General features: G+C 40.2%; 2 protein-coding genes across 2 annotated transcripts in view; both read left to right on the top strand.

The window, feature by feature from the left end:
- LOC138005563 (tetratricopeptide repeat protein 28-like) overlaps positions 1-17,500 on the top strand; it is a 115,130-nt gene that overhangs the window by 20,175 nt on the left and 77,455 nt on the right. Inside the window, 3 exon segments of the mRNA XM_068851770.1 lie at positions 5,121-7,031; positions 7,152-8,055; positions 9,390-9,400. Coding sequence (XP_068707871.1) covers positions 5,169-7,031; positions 7,152-8,055; positions 9,390-9,400 — 2,778 coding nt within the window. The 5' untranslated portion in view covers positions 5,121-5,168.
- LOC138005564 (uncharacterized) lies at positions 671-1,339 on the top strand. Its single transcript, XM_068851771.1, has one exon. It carries the CDS (start codon positions 671-673, stop codon positions 1,337-1,339), a length of 669 nt encoding a protein of 222 aa, XP_068707872.1.

Below are 17,500 nucleotides of genomic sequence, written 5' to 3'. Positions count from 1 at the left end.
CGTGAAAGAAACAGGAACAACATATAAACGGTCACAGTAAAAAGGAGGTTCACTGAGGTTTCAGTTTTTCTAGAAAGAAGGGAATTTTCTTAGTTGCACGTGTAATGTAGCGTGTACACGTTCCTAACGACTGTGACATCAGTTATGAAACTTCTCGAATAATGCGTTTGTTAACGCCTACAAATTAGTTACCTATATAGCAGATTTTTGCTTGCGCATAAAGTAATGATTTTGAATCACTTGCTTTTAGAATGGTATTTAAAGGCAGAATATCACCAGAGAAGAGAGCACTTTCAATATTTCTACGCCGAGAATGTGGCCTGAGTTTTCCTAAAATTGCCGAGAAATGCGACATTTCAATTTCATCCGCCCAACGAATTTGCAAAGAAACATTTTCTACGAGAAAAAAGCCATGTCAGACAAGGAAAAGCGGTCGCCCAAGAAAGATTTCTCACCGCATGAAGCGCTTGTTGAAAAGAAATCTTCTGAAACTAAGGAGGCAAGGTCTCACGGTTACTGTTAGGAGACTGGTTTCTTATAGTGGATTAACTCTTGAAAGCGCAAGTATTCGTTCGTATTCCCGATGCTTAAATGAGATGGGGTTCTGGTTCTTACAGTCTCGAAAAAAAATTCTGTTGACAAAAAAGAGCATCTTCACTATGCAAGGAAAATGGAACGCTGGGAAAGAGATAACCCACGCTTTCGTGCCAAAGAAGTAGCTTTCTACTTGGATGGTGTGTCCTTTGTATACAAAACAAACCCGATGAGTGCAGCAATGACTCCAAAGGCAAGAGGTTGGCACCGAGAAAGTGAAGGTTTGCATATAACCAGCAAAGGTTCGAAAGATTTAGCAGGAGGAAAACGCCTCCACGTAATGGTGGCAATAGCTCATGGAAAAGGTGTGATTCTCAACGAGCCCTGTGAAAAGATGAATGGTCAATTCTTTGCTAATTTCATTAGGCAGCATTTTAATCTATGTTTTGGACGTGCAGGACCAAAACGAGATGGTAGACGTCTCTTCGTTATGGATAACGATCCAAGTCAGGTTAGCAAATTAGCAATGAATGCTTTAAGAGAAATTGAATGTGAACTTTTTAAGATACCTTCTTGTTCGCCGGACCTGAACCCATGTGAATCAATTTTTCACCTTGTAAAAGACTCCCTAAATAATGAAGCTATTGAAAGAAGCATTAACAAAGAATCATTTGAGGACTTTCGGAGGAGAGTTTTGTGCAATCTTAATGAGATGGATACTGCTGTTATTGATAGGACAATAGAAAGTATGCCCAAAAGAATTAAATTAATCATTCAAGGCAAGGGTCGTAGAACTAAGTGTTAGATAGCATGTAATTGGTAAGATACCTTAGTCAATTTATCCTGTACATGTAGATCACAATTTTTGAATTGCCACGTTCATTTTTAAGTCACATTACAGAAGTAAATTGAAAGTGATTACTGGCGCTAGTAGAATGGACTGTCAATCATTGTCCTATTTTGGGAAAGGTAATCCACACGTATTTGAACATTACTCCATGACATTACTCCATCAGAAAATACGAAATATTTGCCCATTCAATGTGATATTTTGCAACAATAACGTAGTTATATGTAAAGCATACTGGAATACGTACGATGTCTCTCTTATCATGGACAAAAGTTATTGAAACTCCTTATTTTCAACATTATTCCATTGAAACCATGTATTCATAAAGTTAATTAGATCTGTTATTTCAATTTAAGCCCTCTTTATGGAGTAATGTTGTAATTTACCTAAAATAAAGCTAAAATGGCCATGAAACGTACGTCCTATTACTATTTCCTTTAAAGCCCTTTACACTCCAGTTTCTATATTTTATCTGTAGCTTGGCTTGAAAGCCAATATTTTAGGCTTTGAAAATGGAGTCATGTTGGGAGTCATGTTGGGAGTAATGTGAACTGTAAGTTATCGACGCGGGTGATCAAAATAAGATAAGCCAATACAATAGAAACGTGACTCTAAGTCGAGGACTTATTTCCGTTGATATTATCTAAAATAAGGTTAGAAAAACAGTGACCACATGGCGTCAACTGGAGTTGTTCTGATGGTGGAATTTGTCTCCAGAAATGGAAAAATCGCCACCTTACATTCATCATTTCGGTGTTCGCGTGGCAAACACTTCCTCCCTTTATGAAAACAATTTTTTGGAGCGGGTAAATGAACTATATCTCCCTCTAACAACAGCAGCAAGTCAGCCCAGGGTATAATGGATGGTTTCTAGTGAAAATCATTCGACATATTTATCTCAGCCTCTTCTGCCCCTACCCAGGCAAAAGTTCCAGTTGCGAGATTGCAAAACGTGCCATATATGGCCTTCAATGGGGAGAGCATGAAGCTCTTACCGCAATTTGCAACACCGTGAATAAAAATATTACGGTACTTCCCCCTTCCTTTCTCTAACAATGTGAAGACCGCTTGAACGAAAACACTGACACTAATCTCATTTCTGGTGAGGAGATGCACTGCTGCCCCCATCCACTCGCCATTACATTCAGCTACGCATTCCCCTGTATAGTTATCGTGCAGAAGTTCGAGGCGAGTTTTCTTTAAGCGTGCAAATTTCGCTTCTGCAGTTGGCAATTCGTGTGCAACAGCCAGGCATTCATCAACTGCTTTTCCACCCCTGTTACATATAAATTGAGCAAGATCCGTTTTGCCTTAACGATTTTGTGACGCCACAATGGACATTAGCTGCAGGCGTGATTTGACATTCTTAGCCTGAATGAAGTGAGCCACCTCGTACATGGATATACCGCGCTTTCTTTTCTTGGAAACTCTAGCACTGCGAGCTGCTTTTCTTTTATTACCGGAAATAGCATTCTCAGTTCTCGGTGGAGGTGTGTTTTCAAGGTCTGGGTGGCCCTCTGAGTGTACACAATCTCTATCTTCCTTTGTTGTGTATTTGTACGCTGAATAGTACGTGTTGTGATTGGAACTAAAATTGACCTTGATGCCGTAGCCGTCGTCCAAGAACTTGCGTACCTTCAGCCAATGACCACGTTTTTCAAGCTTCAATGCCATGTGATAATGCGAATGGCTCTCCGAGGCACCTGCATCAGCGTGTAATTCATGCACTACAACCCACTGTATAACTTTCACACCAGCCATTTCCATCCAAGCCAACGAAACCATTACATCAAATACATCCCTAGTGGGAACTTTCTCCAAATCGGCTCTACTATATGTCAAAAGATACAGAAGGCGCTGCTTTCGACTTTGCAAAGTGAAATTGACCTCTGCCATTCTAAATTTTTAGTCCGTGAACTCGACCAACTTTAACAATATATACTTTGCTTTAATTATCTATCATCTAGACTTTTCCCCTTTTTGTTAATTCGTGAAGGAATTTTCCTCATTTTATTTGCTCTACAATTTAATATACAACAAGACATCCTAATGCATATATGACAGTTAAAATTTCCCCTATTTTTAATCAAGTAAATGCCTACAATTTATCCTAACATGGCAAAAAAACGTATAAATATTACAAAAAGCAATAATTGTGTTAGTGTTTTTTCACCGAAACTGTGAACGCTAGCAAAAAAGTAGTATTTCCAATGACGGCCACACCCAGAATTTTCAGACAATCCTAGACAAAAGTAGTTGGGAAGGTTATATAAATGAACCCCACCAGAGCTGTATTTCAACCCGCTTCTGTTAAGGCGCAAAAAAACACTTTCTCCTTCTGTTATAAAGCCCCCCTCCCCCCTATTCAATGTTGGAAGGTAACACTACAATTTCCTACGAAAAGCATTTAGTTTTGCACAACATTGAATCAGGGGGGTGGGGAGAGAAGCAAAGAAGACGTCAAAGGTGGTAGCCTTCCCAACAGTTTTGTCTATCACAACAGCTTCAGTCAGTTCCAGGTCATTATTCGTTGAAAAGGAAACGTAAAGTTGCGTATCGTCAGCATAGAGGTGAAATTGCAAGTTATGCTGTCGAAATAAGTCAGCTAATGGTGCAGTATACAATAAATAGAGGATAGGTCCAAGCGTAATCACGTCATTAAGATAAGATGGCACTTAACCATGAATTGATGTAAATCTTAAACCTGATTCGATAGGCAATGGGAAGCCAATGAAGTTCGTAGAGAACTAGTATAGTGAATGGTTAGAACCCAAATAAAAACGAACAGCATACTTAAGACTCCATTGGTAGTACGGTGTCTAAGTCGCTACCCACATGTACGCAATGCGTACCTACTTTTTGAAACAACGCCGAGAAATACGAAAACACAATAGGTCCAATGCCCTGACTACAGGATGCTAAACTGGCACAGCAAGATTAATTGAGCAGTGAAGGAATAACTATCTTAAGCCAAAATTTCGAAAGAAAATGCCTTTCTTCATCAGGGTTTCCCAAGGAATGATTTTGGCTTATGGAGAAAGAGAGAGACAGGCATAATTTGAATGGCCGGATTATGCATCTCTAGTATAAAAACGGCCAATGGTGTCCTGACGAGCAGCCTTTTCAATGGAAACGTGTGAGCAGTTCAATTAGCTCATTCAAAGTCCCTGGATCAAAATACATGGAGTAACCAGGTATCCAGACAAAAAAAATTGTGACGAAAAACAACCAATTCCGACATTGGATAGATTTAGACCTGAAATAAAAAATTATGAGTTTGACGTCAATTGCAGAAAATTGAATATTACACTCTTAATGGCATCCCCTCCTGTCTTTTTGGTGTCAGCTACATACTGGCAGCAAATTTCCTGCCAGCGAAGCATATCTTAGGAACTTTTAATTAGCTTTCGATAAGAAAGATAAATGGGATACCTCGCTTTTCTATAGGCTGTTTTTCCCTCATTTACATAATAGAATTTCTATTTTCATTGTTCTGTGATTATTATTGTATAAAACGCTCTTAGTCTTTTAAATGCCCAAGTATTTATTCTGTAACAACTGTCTCCATGAGCCAAAGTCATTCCTTGGGAAACCCTGATGAAGAAAGGCATTTTTCTTTCAAAATACTGGCTTAAGATAGTTCTTCCTTCACTGTTCAATTAATCTTGCTGTGTGGGTTTAGCGTCCTGTACTCAGAGAATTGAACCCATTGTGTTTTCGTTCATTTATCTTCTAGGTGCACCCCACATTTCTGAGAAAAACTTTCTGGTTTTGATTATCAACAATGGTGGATACAAAGTTGGACGTTTTGGAGCGGCATATGCAAGAGCTTAGCGTTGCAAGAAAGTATGGAGACAGACCAGGCGAGGGGTTGGCTTATTTCAATCTTGGTAGATACTATCAGGGCACAACTGACTTTAATCAGGCCATAACAAATTACATAGAAGCATTAGTCATTTTTAAGGAAGTGGGTTTCAGGACCGGAGAAAGAAAAGCCTATGGCAATCTCGGCAATGCTTATCAAAGTCTTGGTAATTTCAAGCAAGCCATAGAGTACCACCATCAACGTCTTAGTATTGCAAAAGAGGTAGGGGACAGGGCCGGAGAAGGAGCAGCCTACGGCAATCTCGGCAACGCTTATGACAGTCTTGGTAATTTCAAGCAAGCCATAGAGTACCACCATCAACATCTTAGTATTGCGAAAGAGGTAGGGGACAGGGCCGGAGAAGGAGCAGCCTATGGCAATCTCGGCAATGCGTATCGAAGTCTTGGTAATTTCAAGCAAGCCATAGAGTACCACCATCAACGTCTTAGTATTGCAAAAGAGGTAAGGGACAGGGCTGGAGAAGGAAGAGCTTATTGCAATCTCGGCAACGCTTATGACAGTCTTGGTAATTTCAAGCAAGCCATAGACTACCACCATCAAGATCTTAGTATTGCGAAAGAGGTAGGGGACAGGGCAGGAGAAGGAGCAGCCTATGGCAATCTCGGCAACGCTTATCAAAGTCTTGGTAATTTCAAGCAAGCCATAGAGTACCACTATCAACGTCTTAGTATTGCAAAAGAGGTAAGGGACAGGGCTGGAGAAGGAAGAGCTTATTGCAATCTCGGCAACGCTTATCAAAGTCTTGGTACTTTCAAGCAAGCCATAGAGTACCACCATAAACATCTTAGTATTGTGAAAGAGGTAGGGGACATGGCTGGAGAAGGAACAGCCTATGGCAATCTCGGCAACGCTTATCGAAGTCTTGGTAATTTTAAGCAAGGCATGGAGTACCACCATCAACATCTTAGTATTGCGAAAGAGGAAGGGGACAGGGCCGGAGAAGGAACAGCGTATGGCAATCTTGGCAACGCTTATCAAAGTCTTGGTAATTTTAAGCAAGCCATAGAGTACCACCATCAACTTCTTAGTATTGCAAAAGAGGTAGAGGACAGGGCCGGAGAAGGAACAGCCTATGGCAATCTCGGCAACACTTATCAAAGTCTCGGTAATTTTAAGCAAGCCATAGAGTACCACCATCAACATCTTAGTATTGCGAAAGAGGTAGGGGACAGGGCCGGAGAAGGAGCAGCCTATGGCAATCTCGGCAACGCTTATCAAAGTCTTGGTACTTTCAAGCAAGCCATAGAGTACCACCATAAACATCTTAGTATTGTGAAAGAGGTAGGGGACATGGCTGGAGAAGGAACAGCCTATGGCAATCTCGGCAACGCTTATCGAAGTCTTGGTAATTTTAAGCAAGGCATGGAGTACCACTATCAACATCTTAGTATTGCGAAAGAGGTAGGGGACAGGGCCGGAGAAGGAACAGCGTATGGCAATCTCGGCAACGCTTATCAAAGTCTTGGTAATTTTAAGCAAGCCATAGAGTACCACCATCAACATCTTAGTATTGCGAAAGAGGTAGAGGCCAGGGCCGGAGAAGGAACAGCCTATGGCAATCTCGGCAACACTTATAAAAGTCTCGGTAATTTTAAGCAAGCCATAGAGTACCACCATCAACATCTTAGTATTGCGAAAGAGGTAGGGGACAGGGCCGGAGAAGGAACAGCCTATGGCAATCTCGGCAACGCTTATCAAAGTCTTGGTAATTTCAAGCAAGCCATAGAGTACCACCATCACTGTCTTAGTATTACAAAAGAGGTAGGGGGCATGGCCAGAAAAGGAAGAGCTTATTGCAATCTCGGCAACGCTTTTCAAAGTCTTGGTAATTTCAAGCAAGCCATAGAGTACCACCATTTACATCTTAGTATTGCAAAAGAGGTAGAGGACAGGGCCGGAGAAGGAGCAGCCTATGGCAATCTCGGCAACGCTTATTACAGTCTTGGTAATTTCAAGCAAGCCATAGAGTACCACCATCAACATCTTAGTATTGCGAAAGAGGTAGGGGACAGGGATGGAGAAGGAAGAGCTTATTGCAATCTCGGCAACGCTTATCAAAGTCTTGGTAATTTCAAGCAAGCCATAGAGTACCACCATCAATATCTTAGTATTGCGAAAGAGGTAGGGGACAGGGCCGGAGAAGGAGCAGCCTATGGCAATCTCGGCAATGCGTATCGAAGTCTTGGAAATTTCAAGCAAGCCATAGAGTACCACCATCAACATCTTAGTATTGCAAAGGAGGCAGGGGACAGGGCCGGAGAAGGAAGAGCTTATTGCAATCTCGGCAACGCTTATTACAGTCTTGGTAATTTCAAGCAAGTTATAGAGTACCACTATCAAGATCTTACTATTGCGAAAGAGGTAGGGGACAGGGCCGGAGAAGGAAGAGCTTATTGCAATCTCGGCAACGCTTATTACAGTCTTGGTAATTTCAAGCAAGCCATAGAGTACCACCATCAACATCTTAGTATTGCAAAGGAGGCAGGGGACAGGGCCGGAGAAGGAAGAGCTTATTGCAATCTCGGCAACGCTTATTACAGTCTTGGTAATTTCAAGCAAGCCATAGAGTACCACTATCAAGATCTTACTATTGCGAAAGAGGTAGGGGACAGGGCCGGAGAAGGAAGAGCTTATTGCAATCTCGGCAATGCTTATGGCAGTCTTGGTAATTTTAAGCAAGCCATAGAGTACGACCATCAAAATCTTAGTATTGCAAAAGAGGTAGGGGACAGGGCCGGAGAAGGAGCAGCCTATAGCAATCTCGGCAATGCTTATCAAAGTCTTGGTAATTTCATGCAAGCCATAGAGTACCACCATCAACATCTTAGTATTTGCAAGGAAACTGAGGACCCAATAGGGCTGGCAATTGCATGTTATCATATTGGTCTTGTTCATGAATGTTTTGGCTCCTTGAACAAAGCTCTTAATTACTATCGTCTAGGCATTTATTACTTTGATGAAGTTAGGCGTCTTCTTTGGTCAGAGGATGCATGGAAAATAAGCTTTCGTGACACAAAGGGGTTTGCGTACACTGCTCTGTGGACAGCACTCTTGAAGAATGGAGAGGTTGATGAGGCTTTGTCTGCTGCTGAGCAAGGACGAGCACAGGCCTTGGCAGACATTTTAAAGATGCAATACAGCGTTAATGAGAAACCTACCATGAAGGTAACTATCTCCTTGGTTATGAAAGATCTACCTTCACAAACTGTTTTTACAGCACTTGCAGGGAACACGATCAGCTTCTGGTTGCTAAGAGATGATATCGGGATAAGTTTTAGACAAAAGGAAATCGGAAATGGAAGTGCTAAGTCCCTGATGAAAAGTATGTTTAAACAGATCAATGCGGGGACCATTGTACGATGTGAGAATCGTTCCCTTGACAGACATTGCATTGAATTCTCGAGCTGTAGGGAAGCTGTTGAAGAAACCGTTCAGTCCTTGAGCTTTGCTGTGCACTCTTTGCAGCCTTTGTATGATGTCTTAGTCAGTCCTATAGCAGACTTGATCCAGGGTGATGACTTAGTGTTTGTTCCTGATGGACACTTTTGCCTGGCTCCTTTTTCTGCAATGAGTGACTCTGTCAGGATCCGTGCAATTCCCTCGCTGACTGCTTTAAAATTGATCACTATGGCACCTGACGACTTCCAAAGTAAGAATGAAGCTCTTCTTGTAGGCGATCCGTGCTTGAGCGAAGTCACTCACGGCACTGGGCAACCCATGTATGGACAGCTGCCGTGTGCGACAAAAGAGGTGGATATAATTGGAGAACTTCTGCAGACCGTGCCTCTTACAGGAAAAAATGCGACCAAAGCTGAGGTGCTAAAGAGAATGAAGTCGGTTGCCTTAATCCACATTGCTGCACATGGGGATGACGGATCTGGAGAAATTGCTTTGGCCCCAAATCTCGAACGCACATCCCAGATCCCAGAAAAGGAAGATTACATGTTATTGTTGAGCGATGTTCAAGCAGTTCGCCTTCAGGCAAGACTGGTTGTGCTTAGTTGCTGTCATAGTGGCCAGGGTGAGGTAAGATCTGAGGGTATTGTGGGAATAGCCAGGGCTTTCCTGTGTGCTGGTGCCCGGTCTGTTCTGGTGTCACTCTGGGCAATCGACGACGAGGCGACTTTCATGTTCATGAAGAGTTTCTACCAACACTTGGCAGATAGGAAAAGTGCAAGTACAGCTCTTCACCATGCTATGAAATCTCTTCAGGAGACAAAGAATTATTCGGCCATAAAATACTGGGCGCCATTTGTGTTAATTGGCGATGATGTCACCTTTGAATTTGGGGAGCTGGAACACGAAAAGAATGGTAAGTCCTATTTAAATATAACTTTAATGACTGAATCGCTGTACCTTGTACATGTTTTTAATCAGGAAGTTGTCGAAAGGAGCAAGTACGTTCTTCACAGAGAAATGGCTTTAAAAACGGTTGCCAGAGTGGTTATTTTCACTCGAACTGCTTTGGTTAATACCTGAATTAAATAATGTCTGCATTCACAGAGTCAGCTACTTCAGCTTCCTGCAGATAGCTAGCTGTTTGAGCCCGTGTTATGATGGACTGACTGTGAAACTGATCGGTGATTGTCAAATGCTTATGTCAAGTGAAGTGAGTTATTGAGGTCTTCAAGTCTACATATCAAAGTAACAGTGAATAGGAACTGTTGCTTTTAACTCTAGCATAAACATTTAAATGAATGAATTAAGATAATTGTTATATTATTTACTTGTCAATCAGAACGAAATTCGTTATTGCTATTTAACCCACTACTTGTTTCTTTCTACCTTGTTTTGTTTTTTCAGAAACGATGTCCAAAACGTGAAAAACTTACTTGGACTGTGATACGTCGATATGTTATTTTCCTTTCTTCGATTATATGAGTTATTGAAAAAATTTCAATCATTGATACCTCAGTAGTAGTCAGATACAAGGTATCATACCAATTATAGTTAAAGTACCATGAGATTTCAGTAGTATTAAGATACTGTCCAAGTCCTTACATTTGTGCTTTGTTTTGTAAGCATCTGTTCCAGGATTAGTTAATCACTTGATAGAAATCAGGGACTTGGCAAAACGAAAATTTGGTTTATCAACGGAGTTGATAATGTAAATTGACCACCGTACAGAGATTCTAAAAGCTGACGTTTCGAGCGTTAGCCCTTCGTCAGAGCGAATCGAGGGATTATGGGTTACGTGTAGTTTTTATAGTAGAGTAGGAGCTACGCTATTGGTGGTAACATGGCAACGTGAAAAGTAGGAATATATTAGTTAAATGAAAAGCGTTCGTTAATACCGTGAGGATTAAGGGTGCCGATTTGAAAGATGAATTTTTGTTCCAGATTCTTGCGGCTTTCCGTCGTACCTAGATGTAGGGAAAGGCCGCAGATAGCCATGTGTTTTTTGGAGTGGTTAGGCAGATTAAAATGGCGAGCGACTGGCTTAGATGCATCCTTGTCATTCTTCTCAACATCGCGAAGGTGTTCGCGGAATCGGTCACCCAGTCGTCTACCTGTCTCACCAATGTATAATTTATTGCATAACGTACAGGTTATGCAATAAATGACATTTGCAGAGGTACATGTGAAACGATCGGTGATCTTAACAGATCGCTTAGGTCCCGATATCTTGCTAGTGTTAACAATGAAAAGACAAGTTTTGCATCGTGAGCGCGCGCATTTGAAAGTGCCGGGTTGCTCGTTGGTTTTGAGCGCGCTTCTAACTAAAAAGTTGCCTACGTTTTTGTCGCGTTTGAACGAAATAAGTGGAGGTTGCGAAAAGATTCTACCAGTCTCGGGATCATTTTGGAGTAATTTAAAATTACTAAGAATGATGCTTTTGACTGCGTGATTATGAGGATGGAAAGTGAGGGTGAATGGAATTCTGTCATTCTTATCTTTCTGTGACGTTTGTAGTGACGACTGTCGATCAAATTGTTGGGCGCGAAGATGGCCCGCTTTGACCACAGAGACAGGATAGCCACGTTTTTCGAAGAACTGGCACATCTCCTCTGATTTGCTGGAAAAATCGGAGTCATCACTACATAGACGTCGAAGTCTAAGAAATTGAGAATAAGGAATGGAGTTCTTGACATGTGATGGATGTGACGATGAATACAACAAATAACTGTGTGAATCAGTAGGTTTGTAGTGCACACTAGTACATAGCACGTTGCCTCTAATAGAAACTTTGATATCTAGGAAAGCCAATGAAGTTTCCGAAATTTCCCAGGTATATTTAAGAGCCGGATGAAAAGAGTTGACGGAGGTTATAAATTGATCGAGTTCTTCTCTGCTGGATGAAATAGCGCCGATGCAGTCGTCGATGTAGCGGCCGTAGAGTTCAGGTTTGGGGCCGTTGTACTGATTAAAAAATTGGTTATGAACTCGCATGTTCGTTTCCAACTCCTTGATAATGGCGTCATGAGGTCGCCGAAACGTCGGAAGTTTAGCTTTTTATCGCTAGTTTTTACATAGAGCACATTACACGGTGGCGAGAAGATATGAATTTTATGTTCGACTGGCAAGAACAATATCTCACTCATTCGCTTCGCTCACTCGTGAGATATTGTTCTTGCCACGAGAACATAACATTTATATCTTCGAGCTAATGTGTAAGTTTTTCTGTAAACTCTTTAACTTCTTCGTCGCTGATGGATGCAAACCTGCTCGCCATGCTTTTATTCTAAACAACAAACGTGACGCGAGAAACCAATTCAACAAAAGCAAAAGGCGGGAATTGTGACGTCATTGAACGATACGACACACACAAAGGTGACATAAAGAAAATACGCCACTTGGGTCCCGGATGAAGTGGCGTATTGAATCTACGAGTGGTTTAGTTCCCAGTAAAACACTCCCCTCCATATAATAAATGTCCGTATTTTACTGTTTTCCTCTTTATTTGGTAATTTAACATTTATGTTTCATGATTTCTTTTTAGGGGATTTAAACAATCATGTAATTAGTTTTGTTAATATTTAGCTTGTTTAGATCGTACCATTCTTTAATTTTAGCCAGCTCTCCGTTATTTAGTTTTTCAAGATCTCGAATAGAAGGTGATGAAGCAAAGACATTAGTGTCATCAGCAAAAGTCTTAAAGTTCAGTTTATCAGAGCAGTAGAAATGTTGTTTATATAAAGTAAGAATAAAAGAGGTTCAAGGGAACTACCCTGTGGTACATCACATTTCTTGTTTGTTTTTGCCATTTGGCCAAAAATCGCGATTTTCAACACTTTTGGAAAAATCGTTATTTCTCTTCTAATAGGTCTTATTTAAAGTGTTTTTTTTATAGCACAAATCTATGATAGTTAAGCTTTCCATCCATAAAAATTAGACTATAAGGTGACTTGTATTTCCCAGTTTTTTGGCCTTGTCAAGTTTGCCAAAAAATGATTTGACGATAGGACTATCCCGACTGGGCTGGCAAACTGGAAAATGGTGCTTCAAAAATGGCAAAGAAGTGCTTAAATAATGCTCGACGTTTGAAAAAGGTGCTCGAAATTTACTGATTTTCATCAGTATGCATGTTTTTTTTTTTTTTTTTTTGTTAAAAAAAGCATTGCCCTTTCGTTAAGTTGTTTATAAATGTTCAGAGAACTAAAACATTAATGTATTTTGAGCAAAAAAAAATTCCTCAGTGAAATATACTTTAAAGCCTAAGATGATCTCAAATTGCTTCACTTCAAACGCAACATTTCAACCATGGAACTTTTCGGGTGTTTAATTTAAATTTAAGGGTGCGCAAGGTTTCGTACGCGCCTTTGTACGTGTGCTATACGAATACGTGAGAAAATCCTGCAATCTTAATACAGATTGAAACTGTTCGTTAGTGACTTAAGTTTCTTTTGGAAACATAATTAATTTGTTCGAAAAAAATACATGGTGGTTGTCAAATCGTCATTGGCAGTTCTTGGCCACAATACTTACCCACTGGAGAAAGTTATCTGACCTTTGAACCACTCGCGCCATGTGCCGCTATCCATTATGCATTGTGCGCATACACATAGAAATCGTAATCTTATTTAAAAGGCCCTTCAAAGGTCTGACTCCCAATTTCATTACCAATATCTTTCGAAATAGAGCAGTTTTCAATTGAGTGTCGTAAAACCAAAACCAAAGTAATTACCTTGGCCAATCAAAAAGGTCGGAGACAATCCAGTTAACCAATCAAAACTCGACGTAATTACACGTAGCCGACGCAAAGCGCGGGAAAATGTGCACGCGCAAGTCACTTGTGATTGGTTGAGGAAGTGGCGGGAGAGCTTTGAACCAATCACTGAGTGAAGTAATCATAAAGCAAAGTAATTCACTAATTACTTTCGACACTCAATTGAAAAGCACTCTAACTGAATATATGTAATATCAACCGGATTAATGTCCCGTTTATTCTCCATTCAACCTGTTAAGGCAGCTACTTACGGTCTTTACTCTTTTTTTTCACTGGTAAGAAACATTGGAACTCTTTTCCTCTCCACATGAGATTACTAATACTAACTATAGTAAAGGAGTTTCAACCACTCTTCTAAACTGAGATAAATTCATGTGACTGGTGACTGCTGTACTTTTTGTAAATAGTTTCGATTTTTGTACGCTTTCATAGATATAATTTCATTTTTACTTACTCTATTTTTTTGAAGACAATCAACTTCCTGCTATTTCAAATTCGAGTTGAAATATAGATGTATGGTATCGATACCTCCAAATATCGTAACTGATCATCAGTTGGAACAATTTTACAATTACTTTTGGCTCTTATTTCATTTGCAGTTTATAGTAACCTAGCCTAGAGACTTGTCCTAACGGATGGCAATAGTGGGAGTTTAGGAGTGGTAACCTCCAATTTAAGATCACCGCTTCTTGACTTTAAACAATTTAAGAAATAGAGGACGTTCTCCGTGTTTCCATAGCTTCATCTAGACACGAGGGGGAGTTGGGAGAATTCGAGACAGCTATGCAAACCCGAGACGCAGTCAAGGGTTTGCACAACATGGAAACACGGAAAAAAGTCCTGTATTGCTTTTGTAAAATATTCCTCAAAGATGATTCGAAAAATGATTTTTTACTTCTTGATTCACACAGATTTCTTTTTTTTATACGCTCATATTTCCTACCAGCCAATCAAAACGCGCGTCTGGCTACATAACCAATCAAAATTCGTGTGATGTCACAGCCGTGTTTCCATACTCTCATTTAAACACAGCTATTGACCAATGTGAGTGGATTCCTCAAACCTGAAAACCTGACTGCTATATATTGTCTGTTCGGGTCCGTTATTTTGCTAAGGAGGACTTCAAGCAGGATCTTCAGGTATATGAATGTTGGTCTTGGTAACATTCGCTTCATACTGAAATCTCAGTCAAACAGTAAAAAATATCATTATATTGGAGCGAGAAACCTGAATCAAGTAATATATAGTCGACTTTCACTAAAAAAAATCAGCTCGTAATTTAGGTATAGTTTTTGACAATGGTTTAACGTTTGAGAAACATATTGGTGCTATATGCAAATTGGCCTTTTACCATCTAAGGAGGATAGCCAAAATTAGGAGCTATCTGTCAGAGGAGTCTTCAATAGCGCTTATACATGCTTTTATAACTTGCAGGTTAGACAATGGGAATGCCCTTTTATACGGACTACCAAAATACCAGATTCAGAGGCTACAGTCTGTACAGAACTGCGACGCTCGTCTTGTTAAGCGTTATCCTAAATTTGGTCATACTTCACCATTACTTTCTGTGCTCCATTGCTTACCAGTGGAGCATCGCATTGTTTTTAAGATCTTGTTGTTGGTTTTTAAATCTCTGAAAAATTTAGCCCCTTCTTATATTAGTGATTTGCTAACACCGTATACCCCCAGTAGTAGTCTCAGGTCATCCAGTCAGTCTCTTTTGGTTGTCCCAAGGTCTATTTAAAAGTCTTATAGTAACAGAGCTTTCGCAGTGGCTGCCCCACGGTTGTGGGGCATATGAGACAGCCTGGGTTTTCTTTAGCTACTTTTAAGAAATGTCTGAAGACTTACCTTTTCAAAAAGGCTTTTTTTTCAAATATTTTGTGATTTCATGGGATTTTTGTATTAATTATCTTTTAATGTTTTTAATTAATGTAGTCATTATCTTTTTAATACAGTATTGCGCCATAGAGCAGTTAGGATATGGCGCTATATAAATCTATTTATTTATTTATTTATTTATTTATTTATTCACTGTTATGCACTTTTCCAGGCAGTAAAATAAACAACTTGAAATGTAGTTAAATTTTGTTAGCTTCATAGACACTACTGAAACGATTTACTCTCACCATTCGATGGAAATATATAAATCGATCGTTTGTTTCAAAGCTGTAACAGGGATCTCACGTAAAAAGCCACGGTAAACAGATTAAACTTGATTTCCAGGCGTTTATTTCACAGTAATGAGCGCGGGATAACACTGCAAGCTCTCTTTCCCTTCGTTAAACTCCTGCATATAAGTCACATATAAAACCCTGTTTAACGACCACGAGGTAAATCTGTTCTGATGGTGGAGCCAATATTAATACAATTTACCCTCTGGATCAAGATTCAAGTCCACAAAGTATCGCTCCCCTCGACTATGTTTTCCTTGTTAAGTCAAGTACATCTAGTCATCAGGAGAAATCCTTGACTATTGCTACGTCATAGCGTCGTTGGCATACACAAAAACAAAGATGGCGGATTTCAATTGAAGCGTTATTGTTGGCTAGTTAAATACTTTAAGCCCAAATGAGTGGTCAAGTATGACAATGCAGATAAAGAACTTTCGATTCAGAATAACTTTTTCTAGGCCGTACTTTCCCTTTAAGTATGACGTTTACAGCCAACGGGAAACGGCAGGCTCCTACTTGTCATAAAAGCGTGAAAATTCTCTCATTTTAACTTGTCTCGTTCCTTTAAAAAGTTTCTTGATATCTCGAGATAACAGGACAGAAATGAGCTAATATCCAGCAGGGTTCTTACATTTTTGGCAAAACACTAATTTCACTCACGACGTTTGCCGTTTGGGGCTAACGTCATGCTTAACCTCTCTAATAGTTGTCTCAAACGTTGATGGCTCTGTTCAGTAAATCAGAGTTAGTAGAGGGAGTAAATTAATCACTATCCAATGGACACCTGAGTTAGTCGACAGTGGATGCGGTGCTATCCTCTCCTGTTTCTGAAAAACCCAGACCTGATATTCTGTGCGCTACGTTTACTTGCAGTTACTCCTTTTTAGAGGAAAATTATAGAACGTTTCTAAGCAGCTGCTTTGCAATAGGTTTTCACTGCTTTGGCCGGTTCCTTCCTTCCTTGTACTTCTTCGAAGACCCTATCAGCAAGCAATCATTAGACCAAAAAAGACTTAGTCCTCAGGGTAGTTAAGAGCGAGATGATTTCCGGCTCCTACTTCGGATACCGGATGTTAAGACAGGCGTAACAGCTTTCCGTACGCCAGTGCGCAAATGCAAAACTGGAAAAGAATGAAAAGCAAATTGTGACAAAACTCAGATTCCCATGGGCAGTTAGGTAGGACGGAACGACGAAACGAAAAACTCATAGCAATATCGGCGTTGCCAAAGAATTGAGACCGCCACGACAAGTCCATGTGAGGAAACTGTATTAGGCAACATATATACACTAATGCGTTTCGTAATCTTTGGCCAGTCTCGAATTTACGCATGGTTCTCCAAGGAAGTTCACTTCGGCGCTCTAAGAGAGCCTTGACGACAATACACACTTAAGCTTGCTTATTTCTCAATTATGAGGTAAAAGTCAATTGCAAAATATTTATAATGATAACGAAGCAAGATTGTAATCAGTTTTCCCGAATTTCATTCTAAGTATTCTAAAGTTAATTAATTGTTTCGATCGGATAATAACAGGTTCCGAAAAACAAGGAAATGAAGAAATAAATCAAAACAGTTTTTTGAGCCTGACTTGGAGGATAACAAAACAATAGCAACTGTCGCAAGTTTATATGTACAAGGAAGGGTAACGTTTTTGCAAACGTTGGCCGTGTACACTTATATTTCAACAGATTTAACTATTAGAGGGTAATGTGAAGTGGTTGTTTTCTACTCATATAAACCATGTCAGCGTTAGCCCTACTAATGAAATTGGGCCTGTTAGATATAAGGTAAGGTGAAGTTACTTTATTTAACGTCGGTAGTTACTACAGTTACGAAACTGGTATTAATGGAAGCCCACGGTACGCCCTTTACCCCTCCCCCCCCCCCCC

Source organism: Montipora foliosa, chromosome 6, assembly GCF_036669935.1.
Source record: "Montipora foliosa isolate CH-2021 chromosome 6, ASM3666993v2, whole genome shotgun sequence".
In the NCBI taxonomy this organism is placed as follows: Eukaryota; Metazoa; Cnidaria; class Anthozoa; order Scleractinia; family Acroporidae; genus Montipora; species Montipora foliosa.
The sequence above is the reverse complement of the archived record's forward strand: the minus strand, read 5'-3'. Positions and strand labels throughout refer to the sequence as shown.